Genomic DNA, 22,040 nt, shown 5'->3' on the forward strand with positions numbered 1-22,040 from the left:
CTCTCTGTCTCAAAAATAAACAAAAAAAAAAAGTGAAGGTGCAGCACCACTGAGTCAACTTAAAAAACACTATGGTGTGGGTTCTGAAGGGCTCACAAGGTGATCCTGGTGAGGGGAAGAGAAGTTTTTGAATATGTGTTCCAACACTTGTATTACAAAAAATCTCCCTCCTTAACTCACTCAATAATTGGGCGTTCACTATGGAAAAAAAATACAATTTATGAGATTAGGTAGAAGTAGTTACTGACCTTACAGCAGCAGGTGCTGAAAACCGCTGGGAAAACCAGAGGCTTTCCTAAACACTTTTCAGGAACAAAAGGAAGGGAAAAACTCCGGTAGGGACTTTCACGGCCAATATTCGCTCATCGAATATTAGGGTCACCTCCCTGACACAGAAGATGACTTGGGCTATGCCCTGGGGACATGAAATGTATAAGATGCAGTCCCTTTCCTAAGCACGTTCACCCATCTGTCACACGACCCGGTGAGCTGTCATGACTGCGCCGTGTGTGAGGAACTAAGCAACTCTCTCTGAATAATAAACAAGCATCACTTGGAAGAGGGAGTTTTTCATTACGGCATTTACTAGAATGCAGGTCCTTTCTTAAGTCCTCTAACACCTGTCTCACTGGAAGAAAATGGGGGAAACTGTGCTCTCCACAGCGGGTCTGTTAGGCCACTTGAGTCACAACACCAGCAGGAGAATAAATTCCACTCAATCAAATCGGGAATCGGGCGCTGGGGTGTCTCGGTTGCCTGGGTGTCTGACTTGGGCTCAGGTAATGATCTTGTGGTTCATGGGTTCAAGCCCTGCATCAGGCTCCAGGCTGCCAGGGCAGAGCCTGCTTGGGATTCTCTCTCTCCCTGTCTGTCTCTCCCCTGCTCACTCTCTCTGTCTCTCAAAAAAATAAACAGGGGCGCCTGGGTGGCTCAGTCAGTTAAGAATCCGACTTTGGCTCAGGTCATGATCTCACGGTTCGTGAGTTCGAGCCCCGCGTCGGGCTCTGTGCTGACAGCTCAGAGCCTGGAGCCTGCTTCCGATTCTGTGCTTCCCTCTGTCTCTGCCTCCGCCCCACACTTGCACTCAGTCTCTCTCTCTCTCTCTCTCAAAAATAAACTTTAAAAAAAAAAAATAAACTAAAAAAAAATTTTTTTTAAATAAAATAAAATGAGGAGTTGGCATGGCCTCGTTAGGGCGAAATGAAGTACTGTCTACTCTCCCCGTTCGTGGCTGACGAGGCTAAAGGTTTTCAAAGGCATGATAAAAGAGTTGTCTACAACTCTAAGGCTCCACATGGTGTGGCAGGACCCTGAGATTCTGTCTCAGACAGCAGGCACAGAAAGATCATTCTCAATCAAACCCAAATTTACGAGCGCTAAGGAGAGGTCAGATGTAATCTTACCATTGCGAAAAACTTTATTAAAATCAAATCCTTGGCTTGCTAGAAAGTCAATGCTTGAGCTCTGAAACAAGAGTGAACAGAACATACATTTTGGTGATGTTGGTGGCAGATACGTGAACAGACACAGAGAGATAACTCACACAAGTAAACAAAGGCAGCCAGGCAACGAAGGAGCAGGTCAAAGGTCAGAAAATTAAGATTTCTACTCCAAGGCTGCTGTATAATCCATTCACTTAAACTAGGTGGGCTGTTCTCCTTTGTGGCTTACAAACAATATCCTTTGTTTCACAATATTTAAGAAAAATATACTGGGTAAACATCACAGCCTTCCAAGAAGCGGAAAACTCCTGATCGCTGTACTGAGTAGGAAACTATAAAAAGAAAAAAAATGTATTGATATTATCTGACCCACCCCCCCCCCCTACTCAGTTCAAGTTTAAAGTAGCTCACATGTAGAAATCCTAACACATCAATATCCACCTCAAGGTAGATTCTAATAACTTATTCTTCACACTTGAGATTAAAATAGAGAAAAGTTCTTGGTAACGACTTATTAAACCAACACATCTCAAATATGCAGTGAGCAACAATACAGAAGTAAATTTCAGTGAAAATATTAAAGATACTACCACACATGGTACACAAGAATGGCAAACACCACAAAGCTCTGGACTCGATCTAACGGAAGAGCCACAAAAAGGACCGCAGCTACTCTAATATCTCATCAGAACATGAGAGGGCGACACGCCTGGGCCATTTTAATCTGGTTCCTCACAGAACTACCTTTCCTGACCTGTACTATGACAGGACACCATCAGCCCAGATGAGGGACGCTGTGTCAGCCCCATTACACTCGTGACGGTGTTCACGCTAAGCTACAGCTGAAGACAAGGGTTTCTACATGCGTGATTTCCATACAATAACGAAAGGCACACGTCCTGAGGCCTCTAGCCTGAGCAAAGCTCTACTTCCGAGCCCTGGTTTGTGCTGATCCTGTGGACCACAGAAGCGATTGTGTGTTTCCCCTGTCTTAGCTGCTAGGAAGCGCAGAGACTTTCTTTAGCACAAATTTCTGTGTTCTATTCATATTGTAGGAATCCTGTCTTCATTTTTTATTTCTTCCAATTTTTCCTTGACTCATTTTGTAAGCCTTATGCTAAGAAGTAAACACTATATTTATCTTTATCAACAACAGATTCTTCTTAAAAAGTGATGAGATGTAAATGGCAATCTTAACCCCCTACCATACACACACACACACATAAACGTGCACACACACAAACATACGCAAACACACACACACACACACACACACGTGCGCGCGCGCGCACACACTCGGGTGCATGCACGTTATTTTCACCATCTCCAGCTTCTCTGTGGTTTAGAACAAGCAACTTTTCCCTCCACATCTTCCCTTTTTATCTTGTTCTGAACCAAGATCCAATGTCTTCTGGCTTGGGCCACAAGCCTCCTTTCTGTCCACCATGCCTCAATATTTGCAGTTCTGCCCACAAAACATTCCCCCACTGACAGAGGCGCTGAAAGATGGATTACGGAAAGGCATTTCTGTCCTCCTTTCACTAGACTCCAAAACACCCTAACCTCCTTTCCTTTAAATATCCAGTCAGGGGCGCCTGGGTGGCTCAGTCACTGAACATCCGACTCTTGATCTCAGCTCAGGTCATGATCCCCTTGTTGTTGGGATCTCTCCTGCACGGGGCTCCGTGATGTGAGCACAGCCTACTTGGGATTCCTTCTCTCTCCCTCTCTCTCTCTGCCCCTCCCCTGTTCCCACATGGTACGAATGCTCACTCCCTCTCTCACAATAAGTAAGTAAACTTTAAAAAAAATAAATAAAATCAATATCCAGTTAAAACTGCATCTCTTTTCCGGGGCACCTGGGTGGCTCAGTTGGTTAAGCACCCAACTTCTGCTCGGTCATGATCTCACAGTTTATGAGTTCGAGCCCTGCGTTGGGCTCTGTGCTGACAGCTCGGAGTCTGGAGCCTGCTTCAGATTCTGTGTCTCCCTCTCTCTCTGCCCCTCCCCTACTTGCACTCTGTCTCTGTCTCTCAAAAATAAATAAATGTAAAACAAAAAATTTCATCTATCCCTTTTTGAAGCTCTGTATTTTCCACTGAAATACCACCTTTCAGGTTACACAAGAGAAATGTACTTAATGCCACTGAACTTAGAATTACTTAAAATGGTGAATTTTATGTTATGTATTTCTTACCATAATTAAAAAAAAAAATCCATTGAACCTACACAATATATTTGTGCTTAGTATCCACTAATTTTGATTCATCCTAAATGTATCATTTTCAGGATTCAAAAAATAAGCACAGTTATTTGGGATGACAATCTCAAGCCTCCATCAAAATTTTCAGGGCATATGCCTTATGATTCAGCAATTTCCCTTCTAAGAAATCTATCCTATAAAAATATTCCTACATACAGGAGGCACCTGGCTGGCTCAGTCAGTGGAACACGCATGCGACTCCTGATCTCGGGGTCATGAGTTTGAGCCCCTGATTAGATGTAGAGCTTACTTAAAAAAGGGGGGGGGGGGGACCTGAGTGGCTCAGTCTGTTAAGCGTCCGGCTTCGGCTAAGGTCATGATCTTGCAGTTCGTGGGTTCATGTCCCACGTCTGGCTCTGTGCTGACAGCTCAGAGCCTGGAGCCTCCTTCAGATTCTGTGTCTCCCTCTCTCTCTGCCTCTCCCCTGCTCGTGCTCTCTGTTTCAAAAATAAATAAACATTAAAAAAAAATTTTTTTTAATTCCTACATATACACAAAGATACACTGCACATGAACGTTGACTCTAACATTATTTAAAATAGAGAACCTTTGGAAACTTTTAAATTCAAATTAAATAAATTACCCACATCCACGCTGTGAAATACGTACAAACTGTGTTGAGTGGAAAATGCAAGTTATTTAAAGTATGAGTATCAGAATTCTGTGTATATTAAAGAAAAGAACTAAAGTTACATACATGTGTGTAGACACACAGATACAGATGGTCCCTGACTTAACAATGGTTCAAGTCAGGATTTTTCCACCTCATGGTGGTGCATTCAGTAGAAACTATACTTTGAGTTTTGAACTTGGACCTTTTCCAGACTAGTGATACACAGTACAAGACTCACGATACTGGACAGCGGCACCAGCCGCAGCTCTCAGTCAGCCATGCAAACACCAGCACTTACAACCATTCTGTGTTTCACTTTCTTTTTTTAATGTTTATTTATTTTTATTTTGAGAGAAGAGACAGAGTACAAGCAGGGAAGGGGCAGTGGGAGAGGGAGAGAGAATCTGCACTGTTAGTGCAGAACCCGATACGGGGCTCAATCTCACAAAACCATAAGATCATGGGGGTCGGTAAAGCATCTTGACGTCGGCTCAGGTCATGATCTCGCAGTTTGTGGATTCGAGCCCTGCGTTGGGCTCTGTGCAGACAGCTCAGAGCCTGGAGCCTGCTTCGGATTCTGTGTCTCCCTCTCTCTCTGCCCTTCCCCTGCTTGCTCTCTCTCTCCCTCTCTCTCAAAAATAAATAAATATAAAAATTTTTTTCTAAAAAAATCACTCTTGGAAAGCTCTTATCACTGTTAAAGCAGATAGAGTTTGGAAACAAAGCAACTGAAGGTGCTCCTTGCAAAATAAGCGTCTGTATGCACAGTGAGATGCTCACACACTGGACAGGATATGGAAGAATGGGCAGACTGAGAACCACACACACTCCCAGGGAAGGTACCCATCCTGTGGGATGGCAGGTATTTACATTATTTCAAAAATTTTTTGAGTACAGCTGATATATAATATCACGCTAGTTTCAGGTGTACAACATAGTGATTCACTATCTCTGTATGTATGTCATGCTGTGCTCACAAGGGTAGCTACCACGTGTCACCCTCCAAAAGTATTACAACATCACTGACTGTGTTCCCTATGCTGTACCTTTTGTTGCCATGACTTGCTCATTCCATGACCAGAAGCCTGTACCTTCCACTCCCCTTACCCACTTTGCCCATCCACCTACCTCCTTCCCCTCTGGCAACCATCTATATTTAGGCATTCACATTGTTTTCAACTCTTTCTCTCCATTTTTCTAGCTGAACATCAAATGTTGAATTCACTGACAATAATACGTAAATGACTGTGACATATGAAAATACTCCTCCTGACTCTAGGGTAAGAAACGAGTTTCTTTTTTTAATACCCTCTTCCACGTGCCACCTCCTTCCCCATCTGTCTTCTAGCTTTTACATACATGTATACATACACAGAACTTCTTCCACTTACGATGGTGCATGCCCCAATAAACCCACTCTAAGTCGAAAATAGTGTTAAGTTGAAACTGCTTTTAGTATACCTGACCCACTGAACATTGCAGCTTAGCCTAGCCTATCTTACGCGTGCTCAGAACACTTACATTAGCTTGCTATTGGGCAAAATCATCTAACACAAAGCATTTTATAATATGGCATTAAGTATGTCATGTAATTTATTGAATACCATATTGAAAGCGAAACATGGGGGCGCCTGGGTGTCTCAGTGGATTGAACGTCTGACTCTTGATTTTGGCTCTCAGATCATGATCTCATATTTTGTTTTGTTTTTAATTTTTAAATTTTTTAGTGTTTTATTTATTTTTGAGAGAGAGAGAGAGAGAGAGAGAGAGCGAGCATGGAAGGGGCAGAGAGAGAGGGAGACCCAGAATCCAAAGCAGGCTCCAGGCTCTGAGCTGTCAGTGCAGAGCCTGATGTTAGGCTCGAACTCGTGAACCCAGGTGCCCTCCAAGAGTGGTTTTTGACCAGACACAATTTTCACCCTGCTCTGTGAGTCAAGAAGCTAACTTCCTTGTAAGATGCAAGTGCTGCAGTCTTAGAATTTTAAACAAAACAGGGGCTCCTGTGTGGCTCGGTCAGTTAAGCATCCAACTTTAGCTCAGGTCATGATCTTGCAGTTCGTGAGTTCAAGTCCTGTGTCGGGCTCTGTGCTCACAGCTCAGAGCCTGGAGCCTCCTTCCCATTCTGTGTGTGTGTCTCTCTCTCTGCCCCTCCCCTGCTCACTCTCTCTCTCTCTCAAAAAATAAACATTAAAAAAAAATTCTTTCAAAGAATTTTAAACAAAACAGAAACCACCCTAGATTGAGAACCAAAAATAAGAAAATTCAAAAATATTATTGTTCACTTAAAAATTTTTTTAATGTTTGTTTATTTTTGAGAGAGAGAGAGAGAGAGAGAGAAAGAGAGAGAATGAGCAGGGGAGGGGTAGAGAGAGAGAGGGAGACACAGAATCTGAAACAGGCTCCAGGCTCCAAGCTGTGAGCACAGAGCCCCACACAGGGCTCGAACCCACGAACCATGAGATCATGACTTGAGCCGAAGTCGGACACTTAACTGGCTGAGCCACCCAGACGCCCCAAAAATACTATCATTCACTCCAGCCAAACAATTCACAAGTTCATACTGAGTGTAAATCTTTTCTCTGCCTTTGCTTTTTCAGACTAAAACACTGTTAACACGCTTATCCCATTGTCCATTTTAGACAGGGGTCTCTAGCCTGTTCAAATCTATCGTATTTTTTTTAGGGAGTGGCTAGCAACTAGATTGCATTAAATATTCCAGGTGTAGCCACAGAATAGCTTTGTACAACAGGTAGATTCTTCTGATCCACTTCTAGTGGATCTCCTAGAATAACTGTACTTGTGGTGGCATTTTAGAACAAAGCATCATCCAAAGGTGTCTCATGGCCAGTGTCCACTTTTGCCTGACTGACTCCCGGCTAAAGCCATAGAACCCACTTACGTTTCTGTCTTCTCCTGGTACCGCTGGAAAACTTTAGAATCTATAAATACTGTCTCATTAGTATCCCCTACTAAGGGAATTGTTAAGTAGTTATCAACCAATTGCTGAATAAAGGCCTACTTGGTAATTTGAGAAGCCAGGTTACAAGACCAAAACTGCCTTTACCTTTTCTCTTCAGCCCCAGACATATGAATAACTCATTATTTCACTTGTTTCTCTCTTGCCATATTACACAAAGAATCTGGTACGGCTCAGTCACTCAGAAGCTTACCCCCAGGCTTTCCCAGCTGTGTTCCTAGTTATGTGGAAGAGAAGGGAAGGATGGCAAGACTCACATGAACTAATAATGCCACCCGGAGAGAAGCGAGGACACAAGATTGGAAGGGAAAACAAGATCGACCCTCAGCCCTAATCACATTTCCATATACTACACAGCTTTTTCACACCCTCCTTATCACTATCACAGATTATTAAGAATACAGTAAGAGGAAACTGATATTTAGTGTCAAACAGATGGGTTCCAATTCTAAAGGTGATGTTCTAAAGGGAAATCTCCCTGTATCCTTACCATGGCTCAGAAAGTATGCCCTCTCCTCCTCAGGGGCAAACCGTGGACTCTTTTTCCTAACTGGGAAACTTGGGAAAAAGAAATAAGCATATGTATGCAGTGTAGCCCCTTCTGGGTTCTCTCTTTTTATTTATTATTTTTTTAATACAATTTATTATCAAACTGGCTTACATACAACACCCAGTGCTCATCCCAACTGGGTTCTCTCTTTTTAAACGAGATACACGCATACTTATTCCTCTGGAAAATAAAGCTCCACCCTTAGAGATGGGAACAAAGATAAAGGGGTGGGAAGAAGCCTGAAGGACCTGATCTATGGGTTCAAATCAGGGGCCAGATGTTAAAAGTCCCCAACAAAGCCATGTTCCCAAAGTCAGCTTTGCTCACAATACACCTCGTGTTCTGGTTTCCATCTGCCTGTTTCTTGCTCTTATCTCTTGATTCTGAAGCAAAGAGGAAGACAGCAGTGTTGTTCATTCACAATCCTAAAACTGCAAGTCCGAGAGGTGGAACAGCTTGCCGAAAGCCCAAAGGTAGTAGTAGAACCAAATTTTAAAAAAGAATTCTGATTCCACGTTACTGCCTCATCAACAATTCATAACAGAAGAAAATCAATTCTGCTACCAACCTGACAAACAAACTTGACATCTGGCGAGGATCTATTGAAGGGTTTCGGGAAAACATAGAAGTTAAATGACTTCGTTATATACCTGGGGGAAATAAGATAAAAGGGGTCTTAGTGGGCTACATTATAGCACGAGAAAAGAAATCCACTGCTTGTTAAAACAACCTACTTTGAATCTGTGTAGTCATACTTAAAAGTGCAAAGGCCAAACTGAAACAGCAAAAAGTCCATGGAATGCTAGAAAAGGGAAACAAAACACCTGTCAAATCAATGCTGTATATTCAATGTGACAAGAGTACACTCAGGCAGGTGGGGTTTCTAACTACTCAATTGGACTTTTAGCAGAATACTTCCGATTACAACAGGCTACACCTTTTGATTCAGAAGCGTTAACTTATAAATGCTTCTTAATATTTTTCCTGATTAACCACCTATCCACCAACCAGAGCATCACAGTAGGCCGATCTGCAAATGATTACTATCCCCCCATCATACTTCCTATCAATCAAATTAACAATGAAAATAGTAAACCTTCCCCAAATGTTTTCCAGCAAACAATTATTTTTGCTGTTGTTTTTTAACATCACTAAAATATCATTTCACAGCTGGGATTAGAGAAGTTAACGTGCAAGTTTATGACAACGTTTCTTTACGATTCAACGTAAGGAAGACCAACGTGGGGGGAAAAAGATTTTCACTTACTTTTTTAAGCTTCTGATACCTTTCTTCTGGAGTGTCAAAACCATTTGTTAATGCAGTGACTGAAGGTCCATCACTGATTCCTAATTTTAATAAATAAAAAATTTTAACACTAATATAAAAAGGTCAACTATTCAAAGGCTGTGTAATTTCATTTTCTTATGAATTAAGATTACTTGAAAGCACTCCTTACTTCACTTTTTCAAAATTAGTATTAATTTCACTGACCACCAAGCTGAACTCTGTAATAACGAATTCAGAGATGTAAATGCTTCCATTTAGACCCAGTTCCAGGGTCTAAAATAGGTTTCAAAACACAGTAATGACTTAAGAAAGCAATCTCTATAATTAAGTTTTCTGCTTTCAAAAGGATTACTGCATAATCAGACATCAAGGAAACATGACGTATATTATTGTTAGAGTACAAGTCTTGATTAACAGTTTGAAGAAAGATCTATACACAACAAAGGAATTTTGAAGGTCAAAGAGAAAACTTATTTCTGGTGAAAGCACAGCTTCTCAGTGAACTGACTCCAGCTTAACACTTCATGCTTAAAGGTAAGGAACATATTTCCTTTAGAAAGGTCTGAAGTGTTTTTAACATAAAATCTGCTAGCAAAAGTGGCTATCTATAGCAATTGTTCACACTGACTTCAAAAACTCAGAAATTAGTCTTTCATCCAAAGGGGGAGAAAAAAACTTTGCACCTGTAAGTGTTGGTAAAGCATTACACACACATACACACCCATGCGGAGGTAGGCAATGAACACTTCCACTAATGCATAAAGGAAAACCTTCATTACCTCCAAGAGCCTGACGCTAAAGTCAGTCATAAAGGAAAAATATCGGATGATTCCACCTACAGGAAGTACCTAGAACAGTCAAATTCATAGAAGACACAAATAATGGCTGCCAGAGGCAGTGGGGAGGGAAAAATGGAGTTACTGTCCAATTAGTAGAATACCAGTTTGATAAAATGTTAAAGTTTTGGAGATGGATGCAAGACAATGTGGATGTGCTTAATGCCACTGAACTGTAAAACCACTTAAAGATGGTTAAAATAGTAAGATTTTAGGGGAACCTGGCTGGCTCACTTGGTGGAGGCTATGACTATCTCCGGGGTTGTAAGTTCGAGTCTCACCCTGAGTACAGAGATTACTTAAAAAATAATAAAATCTTTAGAAAAAATAAAACAGTAAATTTTAGTGATGTATATTTTATCATACGCACAAAAAAGCCTGACCTTTACCCTACCACGTGCATGTCAGTTTTAAGCTGCACCAAAACCATAATCTCTATCTGTAACCCTCACAAACCCAGTGCACGTCTTCCATGCCACTGAAACGCTTAAGAGAAATCGTTGAGACTCATATAACCAACGCCCAAGGCCACAAACAGGAGGGGCCAGCAGGCAGAAGTGGGGGGGGGGGGGGGTCGGGGAGTCAGAGGGTCACGAGGAGCGTTGGCTATGCATCGCTAGCCCCCAGCTTGCAAGCGAGGGATACCTGAAAACTCCCCATCGATGGCGAAGAAGTCGGCCTCCTCTATGGCCTGGTACACTTTTTGAAGATTACTCTTAAAATCTGCGGAGAAACCGAGAAGAGGCTCAGAACCGGTGGCCGGGCTTCCTGCCCAAGAGCTCCTAATGGGAAAGGGAAGGGCTGGGAAGATCCTGAGACCTCAGGCGGGAGGAGGACAAGTCCTAGAGGGATAAACAAGACAGAGTATCAAGTCCCCGAGGGGTGCATGGTGGGAGGGGATCAAGTCCCCAGTGGGTGCGTGGGCCGGAGGAAGACCAGCCCCGAGGGTGCACGGGCCACAGAGGCACACAGCCCTGGGGGACGCCCGGGCAGGACAAGGCAGGACAAGGCAGGGACAAGACCCCCTAAAGCTCACAGACTTCAGGGGAGGCAAACCCCTGAGGGGATGCTTCAGCCCCAGGCCCCGCCAAGCACACCGGCGCTGGTCTGGGCCTAGCAGGCCGGGTGAGGGGGCCTTGAGTCTCGGGGTGATGCACGGCGCGACACGCACTGCTCCTGATTATCTCCATTCTGCAGAGTGGCCGGAACTCCGGCCCCGCCTGGGCCCGCCTCGGCCGTTCTACACGAAAAGTTCCGCTGGGACCGCAGCAGCAGCGAAGACAGAAGCGGCGGAGACCGCGGCGGCGACTTCCGGAAACAGCGCGCGCCGGCGCGCGTCACGTGTGTCTGCGTCAGCGGCGGGGGCGGGGCCAGCCTGGGCTCTTTTCACTACTTCAGGGCTGGAGAAGGGGCGTGGCTATGGAAATCGCCAAGACTTGGGCTAACTTGCGAGGCCAGACGTGGGACAGCAAGTTCAGATTAAGAAATAATCATGTCTTGACGCCCAATTGGTGAACAAATATTTCCTGGCGATATTATGCGCCAGGCGCTCTCAAACGGGTGGGGATACAGTGTTGAACAGAGGAGACAAAATCTTTGCCCCTTTGGAGCTTAACTTGGGGGAAAAGGGGGAAAGTCAGGCAGGTATCAAACTTGCCACTTGGAAACACAATCAGCGCTATGAAGAGCGAGAGCCCGGTCCTGCCATAAAAATAATGGGGGGGGGGGGGGGGTGATAACTGGAGGGAGGGTTACCTAAGAGAGGTGAAGAGAATACAAAGCTGAGACCTACTGCACTAGCCACCGGGACTGGCGAACAAAATAGATGAAGTCTTGGTTTGGTTGGTTTGGAGTATACTGTGGATCCCCAGAGCCTACAACGGTGTCGATACATAGTAGATGCTCGATAAACATAGCTGAGTGAATGAATTCACTTTCATCTTTCACAAAAGCCGACTATGTAGTTGGTTAGAAGACCAGCTTTCAAAGGCTACCTTTGCCATTAATTAGGTTTGGAACGTATTCATCATTCCTAAACCTCGATCTTCTCATCCACTAAATAGGGTTGAGGATAGGTGATGATGTCTATGAAGTGTAGAGTGCTGCGTCAATGTAAGACAGGATTAGAGTTGTGCCTTGCCACAATTCCCTTGCGTTCACACCTTACTTTGACATTTATTGAGTACAAAATCCGTTCTGTTTTTTGAAAAAAAAAAGATGACCATTCCCCCCCCCAAAATGCAGTATTAAATATTCTAAAGAACACATAAGAGTCTGGCCATATTTTCCCCACCAATTCCCTCAACAAATTCATTTCCCTTGCCTCATTCAGTGGAAATTTACATATAGGTAATTATGTCAACTATCTTAATGTGAACAGCGGAGAGTAAATGTGAATTCTAGAGTTCAGGGGAAATGGGAAGGAGAAAAATATGATAAGTAGTCGAAACTCAGGCTTGAAATATTTCTCTGCCGTTTTTTGTTTCGGCTTAAAAAGTGCAATACGGGGTGCCTGGGTGGTTCAGTCAGTTAAGCGTTGGACTCTTGATCTCAGCTCAGGTCTTCATCTCACGGTCATGAGCTCAAGCCCTGCTTTAGGCTCCACACTGGGTGTGAAGTCTACTTAAAAAAAAAAAAGTCAAATACAGAAACTACTAAATATATAGGGCACTTAAATTTAAATTTTAAGTAATTTAAATAATTTTAAATAAGTAATTTTACGTAATTTAAATAAAATTTAAGTAATTTAAATAAATACATAAGAAAACTTGCTACAAAGCTACAGTAGTCAGAACAGTGTGGTATTGGCATAAAGAAAAACCTAGAAACCAATGAAATAGAGACCTTCCCCCAAATAAACCCTTGCATTTAAGGACATATGATATACAAGTGTGCTGAAATCACTCGGTGGGAAAAGAACAGTCTTGCCAGTAATAGTGTTGGGAACACTGGATGTCCACATGGGAGAGAATGAAGTTGGATCCTTACTTTATACCAAATAAAAATTATATATAAAATAAAAATTAACTCAAAATATGGGCACCTGGGTGGCTCAGTTGGTTAAGTGTCTGACTTGATTTCAGCTCAGGTCATGATCTCAAGGTTTGTGGGACTGAGCCCCACATTGGGCTCTGCACTGAGAGAGGGGAGCCTGCTTGGGTCTCTCTCCCTCTCTCTCTCTGCCCCTCCCCTGCTCACACATGCTCTCTCTCTCTCTAAAGAAATAAATAAACATTTTAAAAAATTAACTCAAAATAGATGAAACATCTAAATGTAAGAGGTGAAACTATAAGACTCTTAGAAGAAAACATAAAGCAAAAGCCTCCTCACATTGTATTCGGCAATGATTTTATTGTTTAAATATGATACCCAAAGCACAGGCAGCAAAAGAAAAAATAGATGAATCAGACATCAAAATTTATGACACTTGTGCAGGAAAGGATACTATCATCAAAGTGAAAACGCAACCCATGTAACGGGAGAAAATATTTGCAAACTGTATATCTGATAAGGGACTAATATCCGCAATACATAAAGGACTCCTACAATTCAATGACAAAAAAGAACCTGATTAAAAAAAATAGTCAAAGGTCTTCAATAAACATTTCCCCAAAGATGCACAAATCACCAGTAAGCACATGAAAAGATGTTCAGCATCACTAACACAAAGCAAAACAGTAATGAGATATCCTTTCCCATCCCCTCCCCTTTTTTTGACGCAAAAAAAGGGTGGTTTTATTAAAGCACTGGGACAGGACCTGTGGGCAGAAAGAGCTGCCTTTCTTTTTTTCCAATCCTTTCACATCCCTTCGCTGAGAAACTGAAACCCTTGTGTGCTGTTGGTGGCAAGCTAAAATGGTGTGGCTGCTGTGGAAAACAGTATGGAGATTCTGAAAAATTTTTTAAATAGAATTATCATGTAATGCAGCAATTCCACTTTTGGGCATGCACCTAAAAATATTGAAAGCAGAGGCTTGAATAGGTATTTGCACACACGTGTTCTTAGTAGCACTATTCACAATAGCCAAAGGGTGGAAACAACCCAGTGTCCATTAACAGATAAACAAAAAGTTGTATATACTTAGAATGGAATGTTATCGAGCCTTACAAAGGAAGGACATTCTGACACGTTACAAGGTAGATAAACCTTAAGGATATTATGCTAAGTGAAATAAGCCAGTCACAAAAAGGCAAATACAGTATGATGCCACTCACGTGAAGTACCTAGCGAAGTCACATTGACAAGATATAAGGTCGAAAGGTGGCTCCCAGAGGCTGGAGAGAAAGTGCGGGTTGGAAATACTTAATGAGCATGGATTTTCAGTTTGCTAAGGTGAAAAAGTCCTTGAGATGGATGCTGATGATAGATGTACAACTACGTGAAAGTACTGAATGCCACTAAACTGTACACTTAAAAATGGTTAAAATGGTGAATTTTATGTCGTATCACACACACATACACACTGACACTGACACAAATTACCCTCCAGAAATTGAGTTCACACTCCCTGCCCTAGCATAGGACCAGTCTTTTAATTCCTTGCCAATCTGTTATGTTAGAAAGAAAAATGTCACTCCAAATGATCAGTTTAACAAACTCCAGGCCAGTTGTTTAAAAATACCCAGCAAGAATTCTCAACGCCCCGAAACAATGGGAGAAAAAAAGGTTCATAAAGTCACTTTAATTCCCGTTCTTAACACTACACAGAGAACTTCCGCCAAAGTCCTGGGATTTTCTGCAAAAAATCTTTGTGGAGAGTACAGTGCGGTCTTATTTAAGTTCTGGGTAAAGCTGTTTCCTCCAGACACAGACACAACCTCCCAAGAGGACCTGAACCAGACACTCGCCTCACCCTCTGGGGGTAACGCCACCGGGGCCCCGAGTTTATTTCTAGAGAGGAACGGGCGGGGCCGGCGGTGGCACGCATGCGCCGAAATCCTCGGCCGGGGAGTGGCCGCTCTAGGCAGCGGGGAGGTCGCGGGGTTGAGAGGGTTGGGAGAAGAGTGCGGCTTCTCCTCTATGGTCGTGGGCCGGGGCACTCTTCTCCCCAGTAAGTCTTCGGTTACTTCCGGAAGTGAAGTGGCCACCTCTTCCTCTGCTTCCGTGGGGGTCCGGGAGGAGGGCGGCGGCCGGGTGGGCCCGGAAGGAACAGAGTGGTAAGCCCCAGCGTGGCGGGAAAGGGCAAAGGGAGGCCCGGGCTGCATTTCGGGGCGGCGTATTGAGGACGGCTGTGGGGGACGGGTTAGAGAAGCAGGTGCGCGGGGCTTTCCTCGCCCAGGCCCGAGTCCTAAGCATCCGCGGTCTCGGCCACCGGGCCCGGACCCTCGCGTGGCCAACTTCCCCGTCCTTTCCCGAGAGCCCTACGTCGACAGGGCGGATCGCCGGGACTTGCCTGCGTCCCCTCAGGGGTCAGGGTCAGAGCCTACCGCTCCAGGATCTTCCCAGGGCGGGAGGGAGGAGGCATCGCTTCCACACATTTTGGAGTGGAACGAAGGGACGCCTGCCTCCCAGGAGCCCCTGCCGCAGCCGTTGGTTGCACGTCCAGAATTGATCAGGTTGGTGCTAGACTGAGCTACGGGTCTGATTGGAGAGGCAGTGCCCAAACGCGGAACGATTGCTCCCGTTATAAAATAGGGTAACGGACGCGCTCAAAAGGGAAAGTGAAACCCCAGAGTCGCACTAGGGTTAGGCTAGAACACAGCTGTTATGATTCCATGCTCACGGCTTCTAATGGGAACTTGTACAAAAAGTTCTCGTTAAAAGAAAATATAAAGAGGGGTAAATGAAGATCAGGCGGTGTCTAGCCGAGGCTCTTTGGCGGGGCAGGAGACGGCCCCCCAACTTTGGTGGAGAGGTGATAAAGTCTAGACACTGTCATGCCCTCAGCTGTCGCCGTTGGGTCCTCCCCGCTAAAGCCCATTGGTCTGTCCTTTGGGGGTGGTCTTGATGTCACCCTCTGAAAGGCCAATAGAAAAGAGGTTTGCTCTGTCCTCCGGACACGCCCCACAGCCGGCGCAGAGCGCTCGTGCGAGTTAGGTAGTTTGGTTTGTTTTTGTCCGGGCTGTTTTGTAAACAGCCTGTCTGGGTGTATGGTGTGTTCTGCGTTTCCCTGCCTGTTTCCATAAACGAGATGGAAAAACTGTCTCCTCCAGTGCTTGGCACTGACGCCAGTAACGTAGCTGACATCAGTAAGGGCAGCTATTAATCATTCGGTACTCTTCTTTGACTACCTATGGATAGAGTTTGTTATTTAAACCTCCTTCAGAGTGGATATTATTATCCTGAACTTATGAATGAGAAATATGAGGCTTAGGGAGAATAAATGTGACCTGTTTGGCACCCAGGTCTCCATTCCTGGGAGCATAACGTTTTAAGTATACAAGCCTCTCAGGGGAAATAGCCGTCTAGGAGATGAGGAAACACACAAATGAAAGTTACAGTAATGCACACAGGCAGGAAGGATTAATTTGGGTGTGAGTGGAATTAGCCATTAAAGACTTTCCAGTGGCAGGTGATTCGGGTCTTGTCAATTGAACACTTTTGACCCAGGGATGGTGCATAGCTGGGTTACAGATGAAGGAAACAATGTGACAGAAAAATGCCCAAGGAGCAGGAATTAATAGATGGGACCAAAGTGTAGTGTGTGAGTAGATGAGTAGTAGGGAATAATTGTAATAATAGTAATAACTAACATTTACTTTGCACTAATGTGCTGGCCACTATTCTGAGTGCGGTGTGTATATTATTAACTCATTTAATCCTATCAACAACCCCATCAGTAAGGTGGTATTAATATCCCAGTTTTACAGATGAGGAAACTGAGGCACACAGATTAAGTGACTTGCCTGAGATCACACTAGTGATTGGTGAGCTGGGATTTGAAATCGATCATTCTGGCTCCAGACTTTGTGCTCTTGTTTTTTGGTTTGTTTTTTTTTTTTAATTTTTTTTTTTTATGATGTGCTCTTGTTTAAAAAGTTGTGTTGGGGTACCTGGCTGGCTCAAGCTGTAGTGCATGCGACTCTTAATCTCAGGGCCATGAGTTAAAGCCCCACATTGGGCATGTAACCTACTTAAAACAAAAACAAAAGACCTCATTAAAAAGTTCTGTTGATTTGTGGACCATAAAGATTCTTAAATGACAAGCTTACAACTATGGGTTTTAGTTTCTCATGGTCAAGACAGTTTTGAGCAAAGGAAATGTTTGATCAGAATTTTGCTACAGCAGGATGATTCAGGCACTGGAGAGAGGAGAGATTGGAGAGTAGAGGAAATGAGCTTGAAAATGTTGTTTAAACTTTATTTTGTTCACACCTTACCTATACCTTGTCTGAAACATGTATTTAGGCACACACGTGTTTATTTATTTGTATGTAACAACTCTCTAGTTCCCAAACTTCTGTGTGCATTAAGAATCTCCTAAGGGGCTTGTTTAAAATGTACACTTCTGGGGGACCTGGGTGGCTCCATCGGTTAAGCATCCAACTCTTGTTTTTTGTTTTTTTTGTTTATTTATTTATTTATTTTTGAGTGAGAGCCCAAGCAAGGGAGGAGCAGAGAGAGTGGGAGACACAGAATCCAAAGCAGGCTCCAGGCTCTGAGCTGTCCACACAGAACCTGACACGGGGCTTGAACCCGTGAAACTTTGAGATCATGACCTGAGCTGGAATCAAACACTTAACTAACTAAGCCACCCAGGCACCCCAAGCATCTGACCCTTGATCTTGGCTCAGGTCTTGACCTCAGGGTCATGAATTCAAGCCCTGCGTTGGGCTCCATGCTGGGCATGGAACTTACTTAGAAATAATAAAATAAAATGAAATAAAATAAAATAAAATGTACATTCTTGAGCCTCTCTGTCAGATATCCTTTTTCATTTCAGCTTCACAAAACTCAGATGATTATGTCAGAGGTTCTAAGAAATTCACTGTGATAGGGAGTCAGATATATGCTGATTTGATTTTCATCTACAAGTATCCAGAACCCATCCTTGTGCCAGCTACTGCAAATACGATGATAGAATTCTGTGGCTTGGTTCCTCATCTCAAGAAGCTCAGAATTTGATTGGAGAAGGAGAGACTACTCAAACCAATAATTAAAGTATGGTTTCTAATCAGTTTTTTTTATACCAAGTTATTGGACATCTACAGCATTTAATACGGAATAGGTCGCTGAATATACGCCACATAACATAAACAAAAGAAGAGTCTCTAGGGAGAGCCAGGACACTCTTGTCAGTGTTCTCTTGTCTTGCCCAACATCCCTCACGAGCAGTGAATCACAGGGTCTCAAAGTTCAGGCAGCACGTCAGCCAGTGCGCTAGCTAGCTACCTTTGCCCTAGTAATGTCTGACTCCGTCCAGAAAGAAAATATTTTTGGACAAGGTTTTTTATGGGAAGAGCCTGGAAGTGCTTCTCTTGTGTTCATGAAAGCCACTTTCTGCCACCTACAAGAGGTGTACACAATATTCTCTTTTTTTTGCCATGTATGGCCTTTGCCTTGCTTGCATTTGGGCACATTTCATTTCATAGTCGCTAGAAATGTGTGGTCACTCTTTGGACATTTAAAATGTCTGTAGTATTCTACTTGTGATTATAATGGTGTCCCCAGAAGTAGACCTGGGGTGCCAGAAATAAGGGAGTTCCCAACTACTCTCACCACTATTTCTTTCTTTCTTTCTTTTTTTTTTTTTTTTTTTTAGTTTAGTTTATGCAAGGAATCTCTATGCCCAACATAGGGCTTGAACTCACCACCCCAGGGTCAAGAGTCATACACGGTTCCAACTGAGCCAGCCAGGCACCCCTCACATCCCTATTTCTTTCTTTCTTTCTTTCTTTCTTTCTTTCTTTCTTTCTTTCTTTCTTTCTTTCTTTCCTTCCTTCCTTCCTTCCTTCCTTCCTTCCTTCCTTCCTTCCTTCCTTCTGTTAACTTTTAGAGAGAGAGTGCTAGTGGGGGAGAAGGAGAATGGCGGGGTGGGGTGGGGAGAGAGAGAGAGAATTTTAAGCAGACTCCACGCTCAGCACAGAGTCAGACGCAGGGCTCGATCCCACCACCCTGGGATCATGACCTGAGCTGAAATCAAGAAATCAAGAGTTTTTAATGCTCACCCAACTGAGCCACCCAGCACCCTTCACCCCACTTTCTCTTGTGACTGCGTCTGCTTGTCTCACGCAACACCATGCTCATCGAGCCAGAGTTCATGTTCCGAAATGCAGTGGTGTTGTCCCTTCCTGGTTTATTTTCTGCAGTTTGGATTTCTCAGCTTTTGTAGTAGCAGGATAGAGGGGCCAATTAATTCTTTGAACCAATAACATATTGGTTACCTTATTGGAATAATGTAGTGCTATGAGGTCAGGCTTTAAGTCAGACCATGGTTTAAATTTTTTTTTAATGTTTAATTATTTTTGACAGAGAGAGAGAGACAAAGCATGAGCGGGGGAGGGGCAGAGAGAGAGAGAGACATAGGATCCTAAGCAGGCTCCAGGCTCTGAGCTGTCAGCACAGAGCCCGACGCGGGGCTCGAACTCACGAACTGTGAGATCATGACCTGACCTGAAGTCGGACGCTCAACCGATTGAGCCACCCAGGTGCCCCAGAAGTCAGACCATGGTTTAAAACCTGGCTCTGTCCTCTATTAACTAGGCCTCCATTTTTCTCATCTGTAAAGTGGAGATGAGAGCAATAATCATCTCATAGGATCATCTTTCACATGATAAGCTCTCATTAGATGCTAGTGGTTGTCATTCTTCTTTGCTGTCAGGTAATATGTAATGAAGAGAAGTAAATGACCTAGTTAAAAGACGATATAAAGGCAAAATCTTTTTTATTCTTGCAGGGAAACATCTTTGCTAAGTAGTGATTGAGATCCTCTTTTCAGGTTAGAATCCCAATAAATTAGTCCTCCGAAAGCTTACTCCTAAAACATTAGGTATGTACTATTGTCACAATAAACATCTTGTTGAACAAAAAGGTAGAACCATAATTATATGTCACTGAACAAAGTAGTTTGAAGATTATGACTTCTAAAGAGTTAACTATCACTACGTGACATCTTTGTTTCATTTATTTAAATTCAAGTCTGTTAATATATAGCGTCGCATTGGTTTCAGGAGTAGTATTTAGTGATTCATTGCATGCAGTCTTTATAAGCTGAGGTATAAAAATCCTCCATTTAAACTCATTATGAATGCATACTTCTTTGAACTCAATGACAATTACTGTATTAATTGACCTCGGGGTGACTAAAGAATCAAACAGTTAATGGCAGTGACACCACCTCCTTCCACCACTTCTTCTAGATGATTCTACAGATCGGTACTTGACCAAATCAAACAGTTTTCCTTCCGAGGGAGCAATAGCCACGTTTATTGCCAGTTCTTTAATCACACAGAATAGCTGGGATATGGTATTCCGGTCCTTTTGTTTCCTTCCTAGATTTTTCAGATAACTGTACCATGCCAGTTAGGTATTTCTTGCGGAAACACGGAAAAGGTTCCAGTGCTAGAGCTCTTGCAGTTGCCCAAGTCGTGACGCTGTGATAATTGTTTCCTGTCAGTTGTGCCAACAGCTCAACATTTTAGAAAAGCTCAATGACCCAGTTCGTTCATGTCGTGCTTTCTAAGACTTTATGCCATTTCTTGACCCTGAAATTTTAGAGATGGCATTTTCCTCAGGAAATAATATCTCTCCAGGTGTTTCTAAAAGTTACATTGGTGAGGGGCACCTAGGTGGCTCGGTCGGTTAAGCATCTGACTCTTGGTTTCGGCTCCCATCATGATCTCACGGTTCGCGGGTTCAAGCCCCGCAAAGGGCTCTGCGCTGACTGTGGGAAGCCTGCTTGGGATTCTTTGTCTCCCTGTCTCTCTGCCCCTCCCCCACCCCCGATCTCTCCCTCTCTCCCTCCCTCTCTCTCTCTCTTTCTGTCTCCAAAAAAATAAACATTTAAAAGTTACATTGATGAGATGTCAGAATAAGTTGTTGATTGTATGGCCTGAGCATGCGAACAGCTTTTGGGATTCCTCACTTGGACGGTTTGGGAAGTGTCCCGCCGGAACCATGATGTGGAAGAAGAGACCACAGTTACTGAATACTCCCTTTGTGCTGGTGCTTACACGCGTCTCCTTAATGCTCACGACAGCCCTGTGAGGTCGGAGTGGGAACCCCATGCCTTATATATGCTCATGTGAGACTCAGAGAGAGGGAGTAATTCGCCCACAGTCTCATGGCTCATAAGTAGTAAAGGGAGGGGACTCAGAACGTGTCATCTGACTTTAAAACTGAGAAGTATACATCATTGTTATATGATACAAGTAAACAGAAGGAAAAAAAATGTGGTGTAATTACAGTTTCTCAGAACCCGGAAGTAAATACCTCCAAAATATTAAAGCAGGCGTTTTAAACGCCTGTACTAAATATGTGGTTCACAGAAGAGCCCACAAACTCTTCATTCATTTTGACCTAGGTCTCTGGGGAAATGATGAGGAAGAGGAAAAAAAGACAACCTAGAATCTTTAGACTTGCCCTCCGATTCACCCACAGCCTTTCACACACAGAGTCTGCCGAGTAGGGGTGTCCGACCTCAGGGTCTGTAACAGAATAGAAGCAATAGTTCAGAAAACTTGGTGAAAGACCTCAGAGGCAATCATTTTCTCAGCAATGATGATAAACAACCTGCCAGCAAATCCAGAGACAGGGAGACTCTCAGCTGATAGAACTCCCAAAGCTTACCAGCCTAAGACCAGTTAACCCAGAAACATCATAAGCTCATCAGTAGACTCTGCCGGCCTCACCTACGGAGGGGTCACGAAAATGCAAATACCCCCAAGGTCAGGGAGGAACACAAGTGGATGAGGACTTGCAAACCAGAGCAGAGAGGCCCTCCCTGAAGAGTGCAGCTGCTGAGTTATGCAGCTTGCGATGATTCTTGTCACTCCATGTGCAATCCCAGTCTTGCTTGATCGGATTTTTTTCAGGAGAAACCAAGAGTCTGCATTTTTATGTGAAATCAGATTTTTTTTGAATTTTTAAAATTTTTTTTATAAAGGTGCATGTATCCTTTCCTTTTTAAAAA

General features: G+C 43.5%; 2 protein-coding genes across 9 annotated transcripts in view; one reads left to right on the forward strand and one right to left on the reverse strand.

The window, feature by feature from the left end:
- Positions 1-11,301, reverse strand: part of PARN (poly(A)-specific ribonuclease) — a 164,191-nt gene extending 152,890 nt beyond the window's left edge. Inside the window, exons 1-6 of one of the 3 annotated variants that reach the window (XM_027043209.2) lie at positions 11,141-11,301; positions 10,615-10,692; positions 9,113-9,192; positions 8,580-8,647; positions 8,414-8,495; positions 1,404-1,464 (exon numbers count right to left, since the gene is read on the reverse strand). In XM_027043209.2, coding sequence (XP_026899010.1) covers positions 1,404-1,464; positions 8,414-8,495; positions 8,580-8,647; positions 9,113-9,192; positions 10,615-10,692; positions 11,141-11,159 — 388 coding nt within the window. In that variant the 5' untranslated portion in view covers positions 11,160-11,301. The remainder of the gene's footprint in view (positions 1-1,403; positions 1,465-8,413; positions 8,496-8,579; positions 8,648-9,112; positions 9,193-10,614; positions 10,693-11,140) is intronic. The other 2 variants (XM_015067244.2, XM_027043208.2) reach the window with 2 other exon arrangements.
- Positions 11,302-14,876: 3,575 nt separating this feature from the next.
- Positions 14,877-22,040, forward strand: part of BFAR (bifunctional apoptosis regulator) — a 34,070-nt gene continuing 26,906 nt past the window's right edge. The window contains exon 1 of one of the 6 annotated variants that reach the window (XM_027043205.2): positions 14,877-15,020. The gene's annotated coding sequence lies outside the window, so the exon portion shown is untranslated. Of the gene's footprint in view, positions 15,127-15,388; positions 15,526-22,040 lie in introns of those variants that run through there. The other 5 variants (XM_027043204.2, XM_053213591.1, XM_027043206.2 and 2 more) reach the window with 5 other exon arrangements.

The sequence above is a fragment of the Acinonyx jubatus genome, chromosome E3 (genome assembly GCF_027475565.1).
Source record: "Acinonyx jubatus isolate Ajub_Pintada_27869175 chromosome E3, VMU_Ajub_asm_v1.0, whole genome shotgun sequence".
Classification (NCBI taxonomy): domain Eukaryota; kingdom Metazoa; phylum Chordata; class Mammalia; order Carnivora; family Felidae; genus Acinonyx; species Acinonyx jubatus.